The sequence below is a fragment of the Centroberyx gerrardi genome, chromosome 5 (assembly GCF_048128805.1).
Source record: "Centroberyx gerrardi isolate f3 chromosome 5, fCenGer3.hap1.cur.20231027, whole genome shotgun sequence".
In the NCBI taxonomy this organism is placed as follows: Eukaryota; Metazoa; Chordata; class Actinopteri; order Beryciformes; family Berycidae; genus Centroberyx; species Centroberyx gerrardi.
In genome coordinates this window covers 14,988,473-15,011,936 of record NC_136001.1, presented here as the reverse complement: position 1 = coordinate 15,011,936, position 23,464 = coordinate 14,988,473, and the positions used below count along the sequence as shown (strand labels likewise).

The 23,464-nt window shown below is 42.1% G+C and overlaps 1 protein-coding gene across 6 annotated transcripts in view; it reads left to right on the top strand.

The window, feature by feature from the left end:
- Positions 1–23,464, top strand: part of arhgap9 (Rho GTPase activating protein 9) — a 41,517-nt gene that overhangs the window by 1,618 nt on the left and 16,435 nt on the right. For 4 of the 6 annotated variants that reach the window (XM_071922654.2, XM_071922652.2, XM_071922651.2 and 1 more), the window contains exons 2-8: positions 7,194–7,297; positions 11,354–11,694; positions 11,807–12,005; positions 12,264–12,658; positions 16,817–17,068; positions 17,848–17,949; positions 21,385–21,450. In XM_071922654.2, the coding sequence (XP_071778755.2) occupies positions 11,473–11,694; positions 11,807–12,005; positions 12,264–12,658; positions 16,817–17,068; positions 17,848–17,949; positions 21,385–21,450 (1,236 nt within the window). In that variant the 5' untranslated portion in view covers positions 7,194–7,297; positions 11,354–11,472. The remainder of the gene's footprint in view (positions 1–7,193; positions 7,298–11,353; positions 11,695–11,806; positions 12,006–12,263; positions 12,659–16,816; positions 17,069–17,847; positions 17,950–21,384; positions 21,451–23,464) is intronic. The other 2 variants (XM_071922655.2, XM_071922650.2) reach the window with 1 other exon arrangement.

Here is a 23,464-nt window from a genome sequence, read left to right as displayed (position 1 = left end):
AGAAACTGTTTGAGGCATTGCATTTTTACTGTTTCATAATCTTTCTTAAGTCCATGCAAAGCAGGGGATTTGCTCTCCTTTTCTTTAGCCAGCCTGTGTTCACTCATAACTGACCATGCAGGCTTGAAAGATTACTGCCCAGTTGCAACTTTGCTGATTAAAAGTGCCCTGTACCATGTACAGTATTAGCAAGGGGGTTACAAGTTGGCTGTGATTACTAGTGAGCTCCATACACTGCTGTTGTGGTTATAGTGTCAAGGAGAGATTGAGAGATTGGAGTGTTTTACATAGTGGTATGTTGTGTATGTTATGAGTTGGATTATTCCTCCGCTCTGGGATATTTGGGCAATCTGTGGAATTGCTCTGTGTGTGTGTGTGTGTGTGCTTGCATGCACGCACGCTATCATTTCAAGTATCTAAAGCAGTGACCTTCTTTGGGGAACGAGAATATAGCAGACCACAAACTGCAGCCAAGCGTCATCTGCTCTGTACTGCAGACACCACACAGTTTGTCAGTGTATGCAGTTTTAGAATGTTCTCCAAAACCATCATAAACTCCCACATCTGACAGATGGCTGCATTTTTATTTTTTGTAGTTATGTAGTTATTGGTTTTAACTGTTTTGAACATTGGTATGTTGAAGGTATTTGTGACCAATTTGTCATGATTTTAAACTTTCTTTCAATCTAATGATGTATTATTATTATTATTATTGAGCCTAATCTGGTAAAACACAGCCTCCTTTACAGTGACGTCTAGCAAGCAGGGATTTTATTTTTATTTATTTATTTTTCCCCAAAGACACTCGGCTCAATTGTTAGGCTACTAATTGGTAGGTAAATAATATGAATGCAAACAGAGGCAGTTGGTGTCCAGCCTGCTCAACATGCCTGGTCACATGACATTGGCATGACACAACATGACTTGTGGTGCTTGATTCAAAAAGGGGGCTCTCCAATCCATACAATCCAAGTCTACTAATTACGTACAATACTCCCAAGTTGTTGGCTATGTAAAAGTAGCTTCCATTGTTACAACCATGGTCATTGCGGCTATGTTCACATCTGCTCTATTCAAAATCTATTTTAACGAAACCCTTTTCCTACTCTCGCTGTTGTCATGTAAAAACCTCATAACTCCTGTTTTGGTGATTTTCCTGTTTTAAAGCTACTACCAGTAGGATTTGAAACTTGATGACTTTGGCGACCCTTTGAGTCCCTTAGTGGTAGTGTTTTACATCAGCTGTCGCAACAACGACTTGCTGACAAATATTTCAGTAACAACTAAATTGAGCTACATAGCTTAGAATTTATTTCTTTTGCTTAATGCTAACAAAACAGCAGTCTCTCACCACATAGTTGCTTGCTCAGGCAGTGTTCGTATCACAGTGTGTGTGTTTGTAATTGCAGTGGCTAATCTATGCTGACATATTTTTGCAGGCATATATTTTAGTTACAACTACATTGAGCTAGCAGAGCAGTTTTTTGCATAATAGCTGTGGAATATATCAAGTGTGGGCAATGCTAATGAAACATTCTGGCTAACATAGACCAGAGCATAGCAATATAGTAGAGTGTAGGCTATCTCTTCTTCTTGACAATACATTTGGTGAATGATGTGGTTATCCTGATTATTCCAGGACTGTAGTAACTTCAACTACAGCAACAGTTGATGCTGCAAAGCTAGCTAGGCGCTGTGGGACTGGACAGCATCTGGACTTATTTGTTCACCTACGAAAAAGTAGAGTGAGGCAGTCCTTTTGCTGTTTTGGTTGAGACACGTCCTTTGTAAATCAGATCCTGCACAATTTGCTGGGAATCGTACCCGGGGACAAATAGAATAGACACATAGAGAGCAACCCATACAATACACAAAAAACAATAAACCAAATTTCACAGCGATGGTCTCAGTTTCTACAGCCATATGCTATCAAAATTAATTTGAGAATGATTAAGGTAAATGTTCTATATGCAGGGGCTTTAGCTTCAATTGAGGGATTTACATATTCCTATTGCAAAAACCACTGGACAAACTTAGCACACTGTTTCATCCAGCATAACAGCATTTTAAATCAAAACAAAGCATCACAAACACTAACCCTAAAGAAAAAAGAAAGGAACGTATAGGAAAAATATTTCTTGGGGAATCAGTCACGCCAAATATTTGAACAAAATAGAGTAGGATGTATTATGGGTGAAACACCCCTTTAATATCTGACAAATAATAATTATTGTTATTTGTGTAATGTTCCTTTAATGCACAAGTAAACCCCTTTAACCCTCAGAAGGCATCAAAGCTCTGCCTGCTTGTGTGCCTCCTCTGTAGTGTTTGCCTTGGGAGGTTTTGCTGCTCTTCCCTCTGCCCCAGCAGTATCGTGCTCACTTCAGCTGCGCAGGGCTGAAAGTGGGTCTTCGACTTGCCTGATAGCTTTTGACAGCTCACTCTCATCCCCGGTGGATCAATGGAGCTCAGCGCTCTTCATTAGAAACATCAATGTACCGCACATTCCCACAGGCTCAGCAACAACCCACCAGCCAGTCAGTGGGAGATTTTTTTTTTCTTTTCTAAATTTAAAACATAATTCTTGACTTTTACATGACATTTTCAAAATTTTAATGGTGCTTTGGTTGGAGACTAGTGTAAGAATTAGGTGAAACATGAGCGGATTGTTTCCTTCTCATTCAGGCATCAGTTGTATTTGATGACTAATATAGGAGTATTTGCAACAATAGTAAATGTTTGGGGCAATTAAGTCATACAGCTAATCACAGCATGTATCACATTTTGGTCTAAATCATCCTCCATGAGTATAAGAGGATTGTTGGTTAAGATTATATAGGATAAGATGAAGAAGAATTATGAAACATATTGCTGTGGCGCAGTGACAATAAGTACACACTTGTCTGGTAAATTCTTAGACTATTCCAGGCAAAATAATAATAATAATAATTTGAATATCTTGCGAAAAAAATCCATCTTGACAACTTATTTCGTCTCATATTCAGTCTTAAAATCAACAAGGGAAAAACCCTTGAAATGATCATCCTATTAGTGTAATGTTACTTGATTCAAGAAAACTGTTGAAACAAATTGGTTTGTATTGAAAAGTAAAATTATTTCATCCCATTGGCTGAAAAATAAGATTTTAAGACTCAATACTTGACTTGAACATATTTTGCAGTGTATCTCATGAAATAAAGCTAATCATTTTTTATCTAGGAAGATAGTTGCATTTTTTTCCCCTTCCATTTTTTAAAATGCATAGGCTGCTTAACAATGGGATGCATGGAATAATTCTTCCAAAAAGAGGAGTTTAAATTGCCTCTTGAGCTATTCTGCACTACTTTGCCTAACTGGCAAGAAAAGCACAAACACTGATCTGTCTGGTGTTGTTTGTATTAAAATGGGGGAAATGCCAACTTTATACAAGAAAATTATACACATTAACTCGCTCTAGTTTTCTGTGGAAGTTCACTATGTGTCGATGTAGGCTACAGTGTTCACTGTTAACAGGACTATTGCGTCACAAAGGCTTGAAATTATGGCATATCACACATATGAAATGTTGTTATGTATAATGGGAAAGAAAAAAATAGGAGACACTGGAGATGGTTATTGGTCGCAAAAGTTGTTGTCATGATGTTGGTAGCAACGATGAGCCAATGCCTGCTTTACTTCCATCATTCAGCTATTTTATTGGCTCACTGAAAATTTACATAGCTAATCATTTTCACACTTTCCAGTGAGGAAAGACTCCAGCCCACCTGTTTAGACACATATATACATGCGTGCATACACACACACGCACACACACACACACATTCACACAGGCAACCAACCGTCACACAGGGAAACACAGTGTGTGTTTCAGTGTCTCTCTCTGGTCTGGTCATCAATAATGCATGGCTTTGGGAGGATGAAAGGCTGTTTTGGCTTGAGGCATGTGTCTCATGTGGAGAGAGAGACATCAGCGCTAGTAGTTATGACTGAATATCCATGGACAAAGTGAACGCTCCATCACTTGGCTGTCTTCAGTAGAGCTGGTCATCGGGCAGAGAGCGGCGTAGAGGACTGAGTTGAGGCTAAATGTTTTGAAATTAATTTTAATATCAGGTTTTCTTAAAGTAGTGGTTATCAACCTTTTCGGTGCAGGCGCACACTGAGCTTGACACTAATTGTTAAAAGTCTGGAATAATCAAAGCTTAAGATTGCACTGTGTGATCATTTGATTGGATTCAGTTGTAGTTTCGGGAAACTTATGTTATGCATATTTTTTGTTTAACAATGAGATGAGCAAAATCTCAAGGCACATCCCTGCTTACTCCAAGACATACCGTTGTGTTAGCACCAGTTACCCCTAACCTATGGTGTGAACAGATGATGCCATAAGTCACCTTAGAATATAACTCTTTACTTGACCAAAAGTTATGAGTCACACAACCAGTTGAGCAGACAAACCATAAGCTTGTTTTCATGAGAAACAATAGCCGTCATGCACATACAGGCAGCATGACGCGTGTTACTGTGAAGAACTCACGTATGTGACGTCGTTAGGCTGACCTTTTCATTCCAGTTCACCTCAAGTGTCATGTTGATAGTGGAATGGGTTAGGGTTAGGTTGGTTCTATTTATTTATTTTTGTGTGTTTTTTCTGGACATGGTCAATGGTGACTGCAGTCATTGGACAGTATGTATCATGTGGAGCAACTTGTTCCCCTTTCTCATTTTCCTCTGAAGCCTTTGGTTATAAGGCAGTCATATGTAAATACAGTACAGTCGATGTAGTGTGTGTGTGTGTGTTTGCTGTGTGTATACGGGTGTGAGAAAAACCTTTGAAGTTCCTCATTCACTCTATACTCCTGTTCCCCATGTCTCGTCTCTCTTTGAAGACCATGTAGCCATGATTATTAAAGCCGCCCTCTTTCATCTTCAAACGTATGGAATGAATATGATATGATATGACACCAAACATCCCACCAACACCCTTCATTCCACTCCCATCCTGCTGTGTGCTGGAGTTTGATAGACCCAGCCTTCTTAAAGAAACTCTCTGGGACGTAAATGAGTAATTCAGTAGCTTGTCTTAGGGCTCAGGCACGATTTACACCTGAAGTAGGGCCATTTTGAGTAGTTATACCGTTGTAGTACCTCTATAGGCTATAGGCTTAGTTTGTGGCTAAATGGGAACATCACAGCTTCTCCTCATTCTCTTCTTTTTGTATGTGGTGTTGTCCTTTTTTTGGTGCCATGTGAGGCCCTGTGTATCCTCAGTCAGCTTTGTAAATGCGTTGTAAATATTATCTGTTTGTCTCATCCCCAACCCAACCATACCCAGGTGAATTCCTCACACCTATAATGCACCAAGTGGTGAATAAAAGGGCTTCTCATGCTCGTCCACTGTCCTCGTCCATCCTAGAGTTAGAATGGCTAGAAAGGGTGTTTACTCATGTATCTTGGTAAGTTATCTTAAAGGTGTAGGAGTAGGATTTTGACAGTTGTGACTTGTAGACACAACTTTCAAAGCTGACCCCTCCTCCCTAGCTCAACAAGACGTGAAGCGCACGCCCCCTGAACATGGTTACCAGAACGGTAAAAAAACAGTAAAAAAAAAAAAGTACAAATAAAGTACAGCGAGGCAAAACGCCAAGCAGACAAGGCTCATTCCAAAACGAGAGTGTGGGGTTGGCTTTCACCCGTTGGCGAGTATTGAAGGAGATGATGGGGATGAAGAGTGATGTGGAGTTGGCCTGTTTTCTGTTGGACAGGTAGGTGCCGGTTAGCTTAGCTTAGCTATCAGCTTTTCTACTACAAAGAACTATTCTAACAACGGTAGCTAGCTGCTAGCTCATGACACACACTCTGACCAGAACTCCAGTTACTAGAGTTCGGGATCGCTACCGTAGCCAACATGGCTTTTAAAACGATTCAGCAGTGGTTTCAGTTGAAGGCGGACACACCCACTGCCCAGAAACGTCCCGAACATTAAGAAATAAGAAAATCCAGCCAGAAGGCAGACACAGACACTGTCACAGACTACCAATGGGCCATAAGTAATGATTAAGTAGGATAATTTGGATGAGTTCATGCTATTTTAAAGCGGGAAATCCTGCTCAGTTTGACCTTTAAAGCTGCTGTAGTTAAGTTTGGGAGGAAAGAGATTGAATTTACGGATATTCAAACCAACACAAGAATGACACGCCTCCCACTCCTCCTAGTGAGTGACAGGAGGAGTGATTGACAGGATGGATTCACGCCTTCTGCCTCACTGGTCAGATGGGTTTCCACATATTTCACTCTGAAATGAGAATAGCAGAGGAATGGGACTACTGCTGTTTATGAGATTCTGACATCCTGCTTGTCTTTTGCCACCAAATGCTGCGTTTTATTTCATGCTGTTTCTAAATAAATGTTAATCCATTGAAGTTACCTACTCCAACTTTAAATATATCATCTAATGGCCATTCAGGAATGTTGATTTGAATGAAATGGGCATTCTATCCATTCACATCTTATAGCCTAGTTGTTGTATAGCCTCACACGTTTTCTATTGACGTCTGGTATGAAGGGCTTTTTATATCAAAACCCAGGTGTATCCCCTCATTATTTTCCAATAATTAAACACAAAGACTAAGCCTGGGTATAGATGAACATAATGTTTCCTTTGCTCTGATGCTTATAACCATTCTATCCTAACTGTGTGTTGGATCTCCACTGTCCTGTGGCACTGTGGACCAGGCAGCTCTGTGTATAGATCAATGGCTCAATCAATGAACTAGGGTGATAGTTGCTCTCACTTTCTGTCTCTCTGTCTCTGTCTCTGTCTCTCTCTCAGTCTTTCTCTCTCTCTCTCTCTGTCTCTCTGTCTGTCTGACTGGGGGAGGGGAAGGAAGGTAGGGTCAATAGGGGTTCAGTGACTAGAGCCAGGATCATTCAGCTGCATAGGATTAAGTGTGTGTGTGTGTGTATGTGTGTGTGATTGAGATTGTCGTTTTCTGCGGGGGTGAGCTGCTAGCTTACGTCCATTTTTGCTCTGCTCTGCCCCACCTACTGCATAACCTCTCTCCTGTAGTTGCCTAATCTTCTACCACAGCAGCCAGACTCTGCCCAGAGAGCAGCGACCCTTTCATCCGGGTCAGAGGGTGATTGTTTAAATGCCTCCTAATGGTTTTCCTCATCTTGATTTTTTTTAAAAGGTTCATCAGCTGGGTTGCATGCATGGGGCCGACTGCAGAGTAAGCTGGTGACCTTGTGTGACTCCTGAGAGCTGACACAGAGACTCACTCACTTCAGGACCATGGTGAGTCGCTTTCCCTCTTTCTCTTTTTTTTTCTCTCTCTCTCTTCTTTCTCGCATGCGTGCACAAAATGTATACTCGCTATTTCTCCAGCTCAGTCAGACCTGCATGCAGACAGTCTGAGTTTGACTGAAAGCACTCAAACCGCACAGGCAAACACACGAGACACACACGTAACACTCATTCTCAGGCTCTCTCCCTCTCTCTCTTGAAAGCATGGTCTGTTGTTTTTTTCCATTTTCCTCCATATCCCTTGCCTCTGTTTTGCTCTCCCTCCGTATGTCCCCTCTCCCTCCCCTTTGTGTTGTTGTGCCCTCAGCCCCTGGCACACACTGGCATTGCCTCTCAGCCCTGACAGGGTGCCTGTGTCTCTGTCTCTGACACCATATGGTCCTCTCTGTATGTTTGGGTGTGTGACGCCAGTGCCCTTTCCAATGCCATCTGACCTGCAAATAGAAACATGGTCTGGCCTCTTTTTTCCCCCCGTTCTGCATCATAATTTTATCGTTCAGAATCTATATTCACATTCATTTTCATTCCGTCTTCACAGCTAGTGTGCCGCTGAATTGTTTGTGGTAAAATAATTGCCTTGTTTTATCAGTTTGGTTGAGTCTGTATTAACATGTTGTATTGTAGTCTGGTTTGGCAACTTGAATTTGAGCAATAAAAGCAGACTGGGAAGTTCAGTTAAAATTGCAAAATAAGATTACTGGTGTGAACCAGACACAGATAACTGAAATCTTGAGAGGCATATGGTGAGGAAGGCCAATGTCATGTCAGTCTGAGCTGATGCCCGTTGGGCGCTTCATTATAGTGCCTAAACTCTGAATAATACAGCTAGGGACTCATTTAATCCCACTCTAATTAGATTGCCTGATTTATACATGCCATGATAAAGGCTCCTGCGCCTGAGCAAGAAATGTGTACTTTGCACTCATAAGTGAATTGCATTGAATTGTTAAGTTAGGCAATTTTTGAATGGGCTATTGTTATGGGCAGTGAAGAGACACAGGAAAAGGGGGACAGGTTGTATGAATGGGCATCATGTTGCCCTTTCTCTAGACTTGCGATGTGTTGGCAACAAATGTAACACTGCCCTGCTTAACATCTAAATGGTAACACATCTAAATGTCCATGGTAACACATTTCACAGGCCATAGACCAGGATTGTAGAGCTAAATACAACTACTACTCTGTACTCTAAGACTCAGCTTGGTAGTAATTGGTAGTCACAGCGCTGCACCGTGGTCAACTCAGCATCACTTATTTTAAGTGCTGCTGCTTACAGCAACATAGACTCCATTGGCTATAAACACCAATAGACTAACAAAGACATATAGTACATCAGAAAAGGCCACTATTGCTGAACTGTGCAGTACCGTACTGCAAAAAACAAATGGCAAGATGGAAAGGATATGACCCAAACTGTGGTTGAGCTTTGATGTGCGTATGCGGTTTCCTGTTTGTTCGCTTGCCTTGTGTCTCTGACTTGTACCTCTGTCCCTCCTGAGTAGTATTTCAATACCTAGTAGTGTTGTTTAGCACTAGAATCACTAGAACAATACTCCTTCAGCTCATCAATAGCTTTTATTGTTTGATCTCTTATCTCCTACAACAAAGAATGTCAGCATGTAATGTGTTTAGTGGCCACATGTCTAAAAGAAATTACCATATGCCATGTCTAGCACAGAAAAGCATGAAGAATTGCTGCATAGACACAGTGTCATATACAGTATAGTGAAGAATGGGCAAATGTCAATGGTCTATCACAGATGCAGATGCACATTTGAACAGTAGCAGCTATGACATGTATTTGACCTTTTCACCTTTTGGCTGGAATAGCTTAAATGCTTATGTCCTAAGTGATTTGTGTGAAATGAAGAAGAACAGCATTTTTTAAATCTTTGACTGAAAGCCCAGTGGGATTTATGTGAATGTTTTTAAACACACAAATGTAAAATTGACTTGTGGGTGGATCAAAAGTTGTAAGTGTAAAAAGTTGTTATAGTCATCTGATACAAATGAAGCTAGTTGTGCAGACATCCACCCGTGTGCAACGTGAGTGACAGACCCTGACCAGATGTCTATCTACTCTACTGTATCTAGGCTATACCTGGTGTGCAGTGGCATGTATCCTGATTCATTAGAATATATTTTGATGAAATATCCCTGCGTGCCTTGCAGTAAACTGCCTGCCTGTGTGAGCCAGGCAGCCGTGCGTCCGCCCATATGCTGGTACAGAGGGGTTTTACTGTAATTCTCTCTCGGCATGGTGGTCACAGATTCATTCCTGTGCTTTAATAACAGTGGGATTATCAAGGTTCAGCTAGCTAACCCTGCCTGCCCCCCCTCCAACTGCCTTCACATACAGCTCACAGCTCCATCTAACTCCATTCAGTCCTCCATCTTTCTTATTTTTCAAGTCCTGATTTCCTGCTCTCCTTCCACAGGTTGGTATATCCTGGGCATTCAAACTTTTCTTCTTTCTCTTTTCCTGTCTGTCTGTCTATCTATCTAATCTATCTCGTCCGTCTCTCTGTCCCCACCCCCACCCTTCTCAATCCCAGGCCAACCAGGGTTAATGGTTATTCAGCCACTACATCCAGCAATAACATGCATTTCTCTATTAATTCTCTCAGGGATCTCCCTCGCTGACTGCCTCTCTTCTCCTCACCCAGACTGGGATGGGTTGGGCATAGCTATGACTGAAGCTCTGTTGCTATGTGCCTAGGGATGCTTCTGTGTGTGTGTGTGTGTGTGTGTGTGTGTGTGTGTTTGTGTGTGTGTGGGGGCGGGCGGGTGCATGTATGTGTGCGCAGCGAGGCTGTATTGCTATGTGTCTGGCAGAAAGTTAGATGTTCTCTTATGTAAGCGGGTCTTGGCTGGGTAGAGCAGGGGTTTAGCTTGGGGATGCTGGCTCAGGTGGAGAGACGGAGACAGATGCTATTTTGGGTATATTACGCTCCTTACATCCTCCAAACGCATGAGTTATTCACATACACAGGTCTCTTAGTTCTACCAGAATGAAAGGACAATAGAAGAATGCTGTGACATTTCATCTTCATCCAAACACATGCATGTCTCTAGATTATACCAAAATTGGAAGTGGAAAAAGGGGTTCTTCATTTGCAAATATTGGCAATAGCGGTCAGTTGCATCCGTCAAATTAGACAAAAGTTTTCTTTTATTCTCATTGTAATGTCATATTGTGCAAAGCATCTTGTTTGTCTTAGAACCTGGCACAAACTAGCTTCATTTTGGGTTTTGGGACAGAAAGGACTTCTGAAGTGAAATAACAACTTGTGCAAGGAAAGGGCAAGAAAACAAAACAGATTAATGATGTCCAAAGCTAAGTGGCTGGCCTCATTTGTTGCTCCAGAACACACTTTCAGCTTTGTTTGACAGAAATTATATAATTATGACACAGTGGTTTCATTGCTTTTGACAAACATGGTAACATGGCTGTAGTACCCTTTGAGGTAGCCTTTTGATTATAATCAAGAACTCTGTTCAGGTGCCAACACTCCATGACTTTGATTTTATTTTTCATAGGACTTTGTTTCAATAGTAAGAGTTTTGATTGTTTTCAATTTGACAAATCAGTCCACACAAGAAATCTCCCTCCATCCAGAACTCAGCACCTGACACAAATCATTATTTGCAGGCATTTTGTTCATTATTTGCAAATACATAATTCCTGAATGAGGGAGAGGCAGAGAACAATTGCGATCCATTTTCTCTCTGTCATCATACAGGTAGGAGATTTTCCCAGGATTAACCCAGATTTCCATTTTTAAACATAAAAGGATTCATGTTCTCTTCCTCTGAACCTGCACACAGTGCCTCTCTGTCATTGTTCTCTGACACCTGCTTTCTCTCTTAGCCTCAGTAATCTAAATATTATCATGCCCTCTTGACCTCTCTTTATATGTGATCAATCTAACCAAATATTTCTCTCTCTCTGTCCCCCTCTCTCTCTCTCTCTCTCTCTTTCTCTCTCTCTCTCTGTCTCTCTCTCTCTATTAAACACCTGTTCATTTTTCTCCATATGTGTTTCAGAGCATGGCACTGGCCTGTCTCCAGTCACACGTGCCCCGTGCCAACGAGACCAGTATCACCAACATCGACCATCCAGACGCTCCCAGGAAAGGTTGCTGAACAGGACTGCGTGGAGAGCCATGCTGTCTGGTAGTTGGCGGCGCTCTGTGGGGCACCAGCAGTCTGCTGCAGCGCCGGTGGTGGCCAGCAGGAGGACCACAGTTTGCGGGGTCCCCAGCGGTACAGTGGTCCTCGAGGCCCAGTATGACTACAACTACCGAGGCGCCGACGGACGGCAGGTCTGCATACGGGAAGGCGAGCGCTTTATTCTCCTGAAGAAGACCAACACTGACTGGTGGCAGGTAAAAAAAGAACAACATTTCTCATCTTTTGATTCTCCTGTGTTGGTTGAACAAAGTGGATTTAAGTGGAACAAATAGCAAAACATTAGGAAACGTATTCATTCTTTCACAGGTGAGGAGGATCGGGGCAGCCAGTAAAACCAAGCCACTGTATGTACCTGCCACGTACGTGACGGAGGTGCCTATTGCACCCATGCCCTCACCACAGCGCCTGGTCATGTCTGCCTCGCTGAACTCCAACCTCAGGATACTGCCGAGGGTGTCGCTCACTCCCAGCCCAACAGCTCCTACCTATAGTCAACAACACCAAGGTAAAGTGTGAGTGCGAGTGGGTGAGACTGACAGCAAGAAAGAGACAGAGAGTGAGAGGCTAAAAAAAACCCTGTCTTGTTTTGTTTTTTTCTGTGCAGTGGCTGTTTGAGTCTGCCTTGTACGGCACAGTAAAAACGCTAACCTGTATTTCTGTATTGATGTGTGTCTGGAATATGCAGAGAAAAACAAATTAATAAATGATCTGTGTAGATTGAGGATTGCATACTCCAGAATTCAAAATGTTTCCTCTCCCACAGTGAACAAACCCTTCTGCCGCTCCATGGAAAACCTCAACTCCAACAGTGCCTTCCGAGGGCTGGACCACAACGCAAGTATGGGTGGAGGCCGCTTCCCCACCCTGCCCCTCTCTGGATCCACCTACGCCCCCAACCCCTTCACCTCCCCCTCGGGCCACCTCATGGTCCCTGGGTCGCCCGCGGCCTCCGTGGGCCAAACGGCACCATCGACCCACAGGGTGCTCCCCACGATCACCCGAAGCCAGAGCTCCAGCAACCTGCCTGAGAACCTGCCTGAGAACCCGTACGACGAGGTGGGTGGTGGGTTCAGCGGCCGCATCAGCCACAGGATTCCCAAGAAGTCCTGCAGCCAGTGGGACATGGCGGACACTTCCTGCAGGAACAACCATCTGCAGGTAGGAAGAGTCAAGAAGACCTAGTATAACACTCTGAGATGTTACTCAAAACTCTGGACACCACATCTGGGCCACCTTGGGGCTTAATAGAACCAAGATAAATTCGGGGCGCGTTCACACCAAGCATGTTTTGAGCGGTTTATTTGAACTATTTGAAGGAGCGTTTACTCCTTTAGTTCAGTTCCTCTGGTTCGGTGAGAACAATGCTATTTGAACTCGTAATCAAACCAACTACAGAAAATGACTCCGGTTTTATGGGTACAAGGAGACGGATGTTGACAGTTGATAGCCAGCAGCTCCTCATGCATGGAAAGCCTAGCATAACAAGATGAACCGAGGGCAAACTGCAGTTTTGACTGATGCTCACATTCAGCTATTTCTTCATGTGTTCTTAACTGGTGTGAACACCCGAGAAGGTGAATTATGGTAAAAGTCCATCATGCTAAGCTAGTTAAGTTAAGTTAAGTTACAGGGACTATTTGTTTTGACTCCCCCGTCTCTGCCAAAATCTCTAACCTCATGGGATGACAGGTTACCAAACCAATAAACCAGCTGCTTTGTTTTTTTCAAGCCCTGGTTGGTTTGTTGGTAACAGGGCAGTGTGATCCTAGATGAGCCAAATACAAAAATGCAACCAAGTAAACAAACAAAAAACAAACTGTAGGTGTGATCACACCCTCAGATTGTTTAGAATTGCAGATCTCAAAATAATAATTATATACATATATATATTTATATATATGTATTTTTTTTAACTGTAGCCCAACAGGCAAGCCTTTTTAGGTGGTAGAAAGTTTGGAAAATAATCATAGAAATCAGTAATTTTAGATGAAATTGAGTAAAATTAATTGGAAAAAAGGCCTAGTGAGTTTTGTTTGGCTCCCACCAGGCTACTGAGTGGTAGCTTGGATTTTATTGGGTTTTCATCTGTACTTGACTTTAATAATCCCCCCAGAGCAGCAATCAAGTTAGCATTGTCATGACGTCAGAGCATCCCTGTATCACGTCAGAAGATGTTATACAAGGCGTTGGCTGTGAGAGGAATAATCTAGGTTATTTGTCTCAGCCAAGTTAAACTGGATAGCCACAGCCACGCTACCCAATCGCTTTCTAAAAGGAGTTTTAGTGCGATGTACCATGTACCAGCGATGCTATGATTTAAGATAGCTGTGATGTCAGTGGAAATGACAGTGCTCTTTTTCTCTCTCGCTCTCATTCTGTCTCTCTCTCCCTCCCTGTCTCTTTCTGTCTGTCTTTCTCTCTCTCTCTTTCTCTCTCTCTCTCTCTCTCTCTCTCTCTCTCTCTCTCTCTCTCTCTCTCTCTCTCTCTCTTTCTCTCTCTCTCTCTGAGGGCCTTCCACACTTGTGTCTCTAAGCCCAGTAAGCAGGATTAATACAGCCACATCCATGTCACAAGTCCTTTTTTTCCCAACCCAAAACACTCAAATTCTCTCTCTCTCTCTCTCTCTCTCTCTCTCTCTCTCTTTCTCTCTCTCTCACGAACACACACATACTCAGAGTTTAAATCAGCACAATTGATGAGTGAGCGTCAGCCCTGCCACACTGATGCTCCGTATAGAGGTGGCTTCTCTGGTGTAGGTTTGGGGTCAGTCCAGTGATCATCAATATCTCAGAAACTGCTCGTCCAATTTTGATGACATTTGGGTGAATTATGAGTCTTGCCCGTGAGATCTGGTACTTGTCGCCCCCCAGGGCGCAGAATTCCAATTGAGGTAATATTCTTATGTTAAAATTCAAGTTCTATCTTTCGGTTTATTTCCAGCTCAAATGTAATGAATCAATTGAAAGATTCTGCTGTGCTTCCCACAGGCAATAATAATCAAAATATGCAACAGAAAAAGGTTTTTATTCAGGTTTTTCTTTAGTCGGGTATAACAATTCCACAAGTGATCTAAATCTGTTAACATTAGCCCCAGACCCAGTTCCTTAGGTGAGGAATAAACACAGACTGACACACACAACACACACACATACATAGGCCTCCATACGTTTTCATTGCCAAATTTGGCAACCTTTAGCTAAATACATAACTGGCTACTTGTCTTTGTGAAATGTGTTTGATTTTTGTTAGAAGTCACAAATTATTGTTGAGGATGCTATTAATTTGATATAGATATTGGAAACATTATCTGTTCCCTTCATGAGATGCTGCTGTCTCTGAATTTCAATTTAAATTGAAATTGAACCTATTTTATTGTATAGCAACTTGATCTATCCTAGAAAGTACAACAATTTGAGTATTCTTTTTGAACTTCAGCCAAATACATATTTCAAAATGCAAGGTGCAAAAATAAGTGTGATAGGTCAACAATACTAGAAACACATGTTAGACACACACACATGCACACTTTCACAAAATGACCACAATTTCCTTCCAGTGGTGTAACAGGGTGGGCTACAGAAAGTATACGTAGTGGAATTCACTGTTCTTCCTCTCCAGGGTCTTTCATTTTCAGGTTTTCTATTGACCCAAATTGCTTCTTTTAACTGTGGAAGCTTGTTAACAAATGTACTGTATTTTTAGACTATATTAACCTTTAGCCTACAGTATATTGTTAGGCCTTCTTTACATTGCAGGGTCTTGGGTTTGTTATGGCAGCAAAGGATAGCCAGTAGCAACATACAAGATTAGAATTTTCCAGTCAAAGACAATCAGCTGTTTCTCCAGAATAATTTCTGGACAGATTTTCTTGTTCCTACGACCCAACAGTAACATTTAAACTGATGATTGGTGTCAAGTGGGGAAACAGGACGGTTCAAGCCCCCATGATGGCAAGCATCCGCCCTGCTGAAGTGTCCTTGAGCAAGATGCTGAATCCCTGCCAGCATCCAGAGTGCTGTTCTGTAACTGAGTGTGTGTTCTGATTTCTAAGCAAAAAGATGAATTTCTCCTTTGGGGATCAATGGAGCAGAAAAAAATATCTGTTTAGAATATCCCATATTTTGCATTTAATGTTTGAGAAGACTGATTTCCACTACACATTCAAAATGTTACCAAGGCCTTACTGATTATTTATCTCAGTTTCCCCCCAAATCAAGATTTCTGTGGTTTCTTTTAGCTTTGTCATTGAGTCGATTCGTCTAATGAACTGTTTCAAAAGAGATAAGAGTGCTTTGCGCCTCATGTTACATATATTTTAAGCCCCACATTTCCCTGCTGAGGAAAAGTCACTTTTGAGTAACACTGAGGTGTAGGTAACGCAGCACAGCAGGTGGCCTCAGGTGAACATGGCTGATGAAAACAGTGCTGCCCCCTGGAGCACACTACGCATCACATCCCCTCTCACACGTGCCTCATACACACACACATGCACACACACACACACGTTCCTTCAATCATTATCTGAAATGAGTATGTGTTATGTAACAGGGATCAACGCAGCTAGCCAGTCAATCAGTCAGTGAATTATGTCTCAGCTATAGCCTATTTCATGGAAAGATGATCTTCCGTACATATTTTGTCACATTATGTCATTGGATTTGTAGCTCCCCCCGTCCGTAGCTGTTGGTTTATTCCTCTCAATCCGCATTTCTATAAGCTGTGGCTTAAGCCAACCTCTGACAGACCATTCTATAGTTAGAGGTGGTGGGTTTTTCATTGTTCCTCACTTTGGCTTTCTGGTTTATGTGGACTTTGTGTGCTTCTCTTTTTCTGTGACTGTGTTGACTGTTATTGTTAAAGCCACATCCTTTGCTATTTGTTGTACCTGTTATGTGCCTCCTACCATGCACATATACATACACTCACACGCACGCACGCACGCACATACGCACACACACAAACATGTAATTTTTACATACGTACTGTTCAATACATGCATTTACGGTCACACAAATACACACAGTCATACGTGTGCACATTCACATGGATGGATGCATGAACATACAGTACATGCATTCCCATGCTACTGTATGTACAAACTGTACAACATACACACACATACACATTGTCTCCATATTGTTAGCATACTGTCAGCGTCATTATAGGCTACTTAAGTCCAAACAATACAATGTTTTTTTTCTCCATTAAAAACAGTAGTGAGTCGTATTGTTGTGTTTCTGCTATGTATTGTGCATATCATTCAGGTCCTATTTCCTCCATGTCCACCTCTCCCTTTGCCTCCTTTACCTACCTAAGGTCCCAACAGAATCCTACATCTCCCAGCTGTCCTGGCAGGACTCCCCCCTGTACACTGAAATCCAGTCGGTGAAGCGACAGTCTCAGCTGGAGCCGCCCAGCCCTGCCGCGGGACAGCAGCCTCTTCAGATCATGGAGCTGTGGGAGCAGTACTTGGACCCAGCGACGCGGAGATGCTACTATGTCAACAGCATCACCAAGGAGAGGTCCTGGAAACCCCCTCGCCGAGCCCGTGGACACGCCTCCAGCAAGGTGAGGCGCCGAACATGAACACAGCAGGTGTTCATTTACTGATCGTTACTCCTCCTGAATAAACATTTTTGCTCCACCCCAAATGCCTCGGAATTTGAAAAGGTGGGCATTTTACGGGGCTGGATGAAAGTTTTTTTTTTCAAAGGAGAGTGTAGAAGAAGAGTCAGAGTGTAGAATAAAAGAGTCTGCTCATTTATATGCTCCCAAGGTGTGACTAGATCAACAGTAAAAGAGACCTTTCCAGCCAAAGCACTTCATAAGACTTAAAGGAGAGCAACCTGCCTTGCATATTTTCCCTTTACTTAGAAATAGGGTAATTTAGAGAAGGTTGCAGACATAATGATCAAAGGACAAGGTTTTCCACAGCTTGCAGCTGAAGCTCAGTCCGCTTGGGGAGATTCATACATGGGTTTGGGTGGTGATGTTCTCACCCTGCCATACTGCTCTTCCTTGGCTAGGTCTTTAGTGTCACACTGAACTCAACACTTGGAGAGCTTGGGTGCTGTAGGCCAATACTACACTGGTCCTGCCCCTATGCTAATGATATGGACGGACAGCTTATTTTTGAAGTTGTTTGAAGTTGTATTTTTGAAGGTGTTATGAAAAGACCTAAATCTATATGGCAGCTTGTTGCATATAATTAGCAGTGTTGCTAAATTAATAACGGCTGATAATTAATCTAAAAAGTTATGGTACAAAATAATATACTGATGAACTGATTCTTAACTGTTAAAAACTTTTCCTGTTTGACTATCTGTGTTTTCCTGTTTCTGTCCCAGGTCAGTCCGGTCCAGCCCCAAACGTTACCCAGGGACACCAGCCACCTGTCGCTACCACTGTCTGGCGCTGGCAACGGAACTATGCACAGGGTACTGGCTCCAGTAGGTTTTTATAGTACTTCTACAGAGGTGGTAAAATTCAGTCTTCTGCTTGACATACTGTCATATAGTGTAATACAACGTCTAGATTTTGACTTTATCGGTAGTTTGGCCGTCTATCATGTTGGCAATCAAAGGACTTGAATGACCTTTTACGCTTGCATACAGATGACACCTGTCTCGATTGGAAAAACTCTCGTTCCGCTATCGCTGTTGCTCTCACCTACACGTGTAACCAACCACTGAGTGCAACAAGTTCACGCCCGTTCTCGGGGGGTGTTCATTCTGGTAAATGCAGGAAATCACTGACTGAAGTAGAAGCAGACAAGGCAGGTTGTGGGAAAGCGGGTACAACAAGAAGTAAATTACAACACCTCATCACAAAATAACTCCTGGAGTGCATTGAACGTCACAGATTGATGATATATCACAGTGTAAGAGTATCTGAGGGTGGATTTTTACATTAAAGTGGAGCTGTACTCCTCAGGTGTGTTATATCTTGTTGGTTAGCCTCCTGTAATCACAAACACCCGTCAAGCCTGCTCATCTCAGAGGAATACTGTGCAGTGCAGTTTGCAGTGTAATTCTTGTGGTTTTCATAAAAGAAAGAGACATAGTTTAATATTTGCTGTTGATTTATTTTATTATCATTATGCACTAATTGTGCATTGTGCAACACTCAGATTAAGGGGGTCATTGTGCAATAGCCTATATTTGGTATTCAGGCACCGTTGGCATGAAGAAGTTTTGTACTGGTCTACAGTACAATATGTTTATACCTGACACTGTATGCCAGGTCAGAAATAGATTTATTATGTGGTGTTATAGTTTTATTAATGTATTAGGAGAGGGTTTTTCTTTCGCTTGTTCAGAACTGTCAAGGAGCTTTTATTCTTACCATATTGCTCTGCCCCATGATGTAAATAATTCAGAGTATTAAATAATAATTCTTATGTAATATTTTTTAAGCGTAAGCAGCTGTGGCGCATATACTTTCTTGTTGTTTTTTTGGAGGCTGGGGGGGGGGGGGGGGGATGGGGGGGTTGGCACGCATGCATAGACAAACACAGACAGCCACAGATGCAAGTGCATACGTAAATTCACACATATATGCACACACACACACTCACACCCTGAGCCCCTCTCTCTCTGTGTGAATCTAGTGGCCGTCAGCCAGAGTGCACAGTGTCCAGACCAGCACTATGTGCCAGATTAGAGCGCAGAGCAATGCTGAGCAGGGCCAAATTAAAAAGGGGATTACATCTTTCTAGTTTCCCTGTCATATACTGACTGACTCACTCACTGCTTTATTTATTTATTAACAGCCCCTCTTCCTCTCAAATGGGTTTTTTCTTGAGCTAATCCCAGAAGGGAATAACAAGGTAATGCCTCTTTATCTAATACAGATGAGCAGTAGCTCATAGCCATTATGGCCGTATGGATGGAGACTTAGGCACAGACTACTCCTTTAAACCCAAAACACTACAAAACATTGCTAAATTTAACCCACTCAGTTAGACCACTCATCACCCTAAACCCCTCCCTAAGCGTACAGATGACATCATAGTCAAAGTTTCTCTATTTCCTTTTTTTTCCTTTTTCTTTTTGTAAACTTGATGTACTGTTGATGCAGTGTTTGTGCACTCTGGGAGAGAAAGTACACATCTATTACTCTGCAGATAAAGGTTTCGCCGACTTCTACAGCAGCTATCAGTGACTGGAAATGACCTGCCTACTGTATCTACTGTATAAATTTGTATATTAAAGCAATGCTAGCTGCACGATTCAGATTGTTAGAGATAAGCATTTTGCATCTCAAGATTGCGTTGCCTCAATATTGCATCAGTCTTTCAAATTAGATTTTGCTCATCAAATAACACCTAGATGATGATCAAAGAAATGATTCCCCCGTCATGTTGGTTTGACATGCATTCTGTTGACCCATATATGTCACATTTCATTGCGTAAGTGACTTTTATTATCACACAGGAACTTTACAGAGATTACATACATACCATTTGCCAGATGAAGGTATGACCCATATTACCTGTTACCAATATGATTATTAGGACTGAAATGACCCATATTACTAGTTAGCACACAGTGTAGACCTGTATTTTTAATCAAAAAGATCCTGGCATGAAAAACACCGTAACCCTTGCCATGTTGACTCCATGCTGTCCCTAGTGAGCTCATGTATGCCTTCATGAAGTATACACCAAAGCCGTTTAACAACAATTACTGGTAATGTTAGTGCGAAGTTGAGGTGTGATTATTTGGTTGAGCGTGTTGCTTCCTGGTTGAGCTGCTGTATGTGAGACTGATTGTACATACTGATAGAGCCAGCTTCCCTCTAGAATGGGGAAGTAGACAGAGACTGAGAGAGGAGAGAGAGAGATGAATGGAAAACATTTTGGGTTCGGACTAAACGGGATGTGACATGCAAAGACAGCCAACCGTGGACTTTCACTCGACAGATTAACAAGCACTCGGTGTCAGAGTTGTCCTGGACTGTATCACTCGGTGATCAGTGATAATGAGCACCACTGCTGTAAGTTCATTTCTGTTCTTCCTTTACTGAGAATTACACAGATCTTGATGTCAGCAGTTAGGAATATGCTTCTTTTGAATGTCAGCAAATGCGGTACACTCATGTTGGCTTGTCATCGTCAGATACGTTTGTACTTCGCCAAAATGGCAAAATGGGTTGATATGACTGTGTGTGGATGTGTGTGTGATGTGTGCCCCAGTTCATTAGCTGGAAGTCATATCAGCATGTCTGAGTCAAACTGGTACTATGCAATCTATGTTTCACTATTACTGAGCAACGGCGAGAAACTTCACCATTCAGTGGAAACTGTCCAACTGCCTTCAGTTGTGTGTGGGCATGTGAGTGTCTATATTCCTTTTTTGTGTGTAGCTCTGTGCTGTGGTGGCAAGTAAAACAGCATATTTTCTTTTAGTTGGCAGGATACAGGTGCAGTAGAGGGGCAGAAGAGGGGTTTCAGATGTTGTGGGTGTTGCCTTGGGCTCCATGGTTGATCTTAACTGAACACACTTGTCTGCATCCTGTTTTTACATTTGGATTTCAAACATCATCACCCAAATTGCTCCCATCAGTGCTTATGGAGCTTGTTTGGATTTATTGTTACACAAATAGTAAAAAGTCTAGTTTTCACAAAAAGAGACAGAAAGCTTGGTAGTAAAACAGGTTTTGATCTTTTTGTGGGTCAAAAGGTAAATACAATAGATTTAAGTTTTTAATGAGGAAGTGTATATTTTAACTAATTGTTCATCCGTATTTCCTCTAATGTCTTTGTCTGTCTATCTGACTGTGTCTCTCTCTGTCTGTTTCTCTCTGCCTGTCTCTCTCTGTCTCTCCCTCTGTCTCTCTGTGTGTGTGTGTGTGTGTGTGTGTGTGTGTGTATGTGTGTGTAGCTGTCGCCAGATTTCCTCTTTGGGAGCCACCAGAGGAAAGCTGACAGTGGCTGGCAGATGAAACAGGTGAAACTCTCTCTACCTACTGCACTCTTTCATCGCCAGAGGGCATTTAATGTATTTCACCTTGAATTTCACCTCATGAAAACAACCCTCTAACAATAAAGTAGAAGAAAACACCCATTATCTGCTTTATATATTCTCCGTACACAGCGGGATAAATTTGGTTTACAAAACGGGACGTCCTGGACCTTTGGTGGCTTAGTCTGCCACTTTGTCCTTGTCACTGCATGGGTTGAAATCCTGGTTCATGCTATGCTTTCATATCTCCCTCTACCCACTTTTTTATCACTCATTAATTGTATGCCTACCTGCCTGCGCTCCTTTAAAAATGCCTTCAAATGACATCCGTCTCTTCCTCATTTTTGTTTGTTTGTCTGCTCGTGAAGGTAATCCTCGTAATAAGTGTTTTGACACTCCCATCCACCGCATACTTTTGGACTGAAGAGCTGAAGGGGGTTTTGATGGAGAGGAATTTCCTCTTGAAAATCAATGAACTCCAGAAGTTAGATTTGCAAAAACTGCATCTGCACTGTATTACTGTAGAATATATTAAAGTAATGCCAGCTATGCTATTTTGATTCTCAGAGATCAGCATTTATGCATATTAAGGTGGTGAAATACAGCAACTCATGCTGTAAAAAAAAAGGCTGTTACCCAAGCAGTTCTTACTGCAACATGTTGCATCACAGTGGGGTGTGGGTGCGCTTGGTTTAAAGCCCCTTTAAAGGCCTCCTCTTAGCAAAGGAGCAGATTTGGCTCTTAATGCTAATCCTCCTTGCATGAGGAGATGGCAAACATTAGGAGGGGTATTTAGTATGATTGTTGAAACTAGGTTACAAGGATTGGGAAAGGTACTTAATTATGGCTGCTGCTGAATACACTGCAGCAAAGACAGTTGAAGTTGTGTGCATATGTATATTTGTATCTGGTTGCGAACGCTCTTGTGTGTACGTGTTTGCAAGCATGCATCTTTTGCATGGACATGCACATATGCATATGCGTGCACCTGTGTGTCTGTGACCCTCCTGTCTCTCTGCCTCTCAGCTATTTTTGTGAAGTGAAGCAAAACAATTTCAACTTCACGAAGAAGCAACAGTTTGTCCCCATCTGGCACTGTGCCAAGAGCTCAGTATAATGTGAGCAGTCACGCTTCTTTATATAGTGTGAGGAATAATTATTGGATTTTTTCCCACATATGTGAAATAATGAGAATGCCAATATGCTACAGTCATTATTTGTTGAGTTCATACAGGTCGATGAAGCCATCATAAAATGTGTGTATGTAGTACTGCCATAATGTATGTAGTACTGCCGCTGCACTGTTGCTCTTCCCCCAAGAGGAATGGTTTGGAAAAGACTTCAGACCTAATGCAGAATAGATGTAGCACGGCAGGGGGCTTCTGCGATGGCTACCACTGTATGGCTTCTGCTGTGAGAACCTAGAGCAGACTTGTGTGCAAACTTGTTAAAATACTAATGCTGCCATGGACCCAAGTGTGTTAGGTGACCTTCAAACCCATGTAGGAATGGCTCGCAAGCCAGGATTCAGTTCCCTGGCTGTGGTACTTTGTGAACCGTAATCCCTCTAGGTATTTTACCCTCTCTGCGATCCATCTGTCTAAATAAACAGGGAGAATCACAAACAGCAGACTGCCTGCTTTGTATTATGGAAATACATTCACTGACTAAACTAATGGGACAGTGAGCGAAAGTCCTCATCTATAGTGCAATATGGATTGAAAAATTGAAATAGCACTTGATTTAGATTATGGGTCTTTGTTGGTCTACATCTCAATGTATTAACAATAACAAAAGCAATAAAGACCAATTTTAGTTTGTTGTTCCAATACCTAGACTATTGACTGTATTTAGGAAGTAAGCACACAGTGCATGGGGCAAATCCAAAGGTAGCCTGCTGTACTAGTTAAATAGGGTTTGTGTCTTCCTTGATTCCTTGCTTCCTCTTTGCTTGCTAACTTGTTCGTAGAAACATACAGCTCTGCCTGTTTTCTGCTTT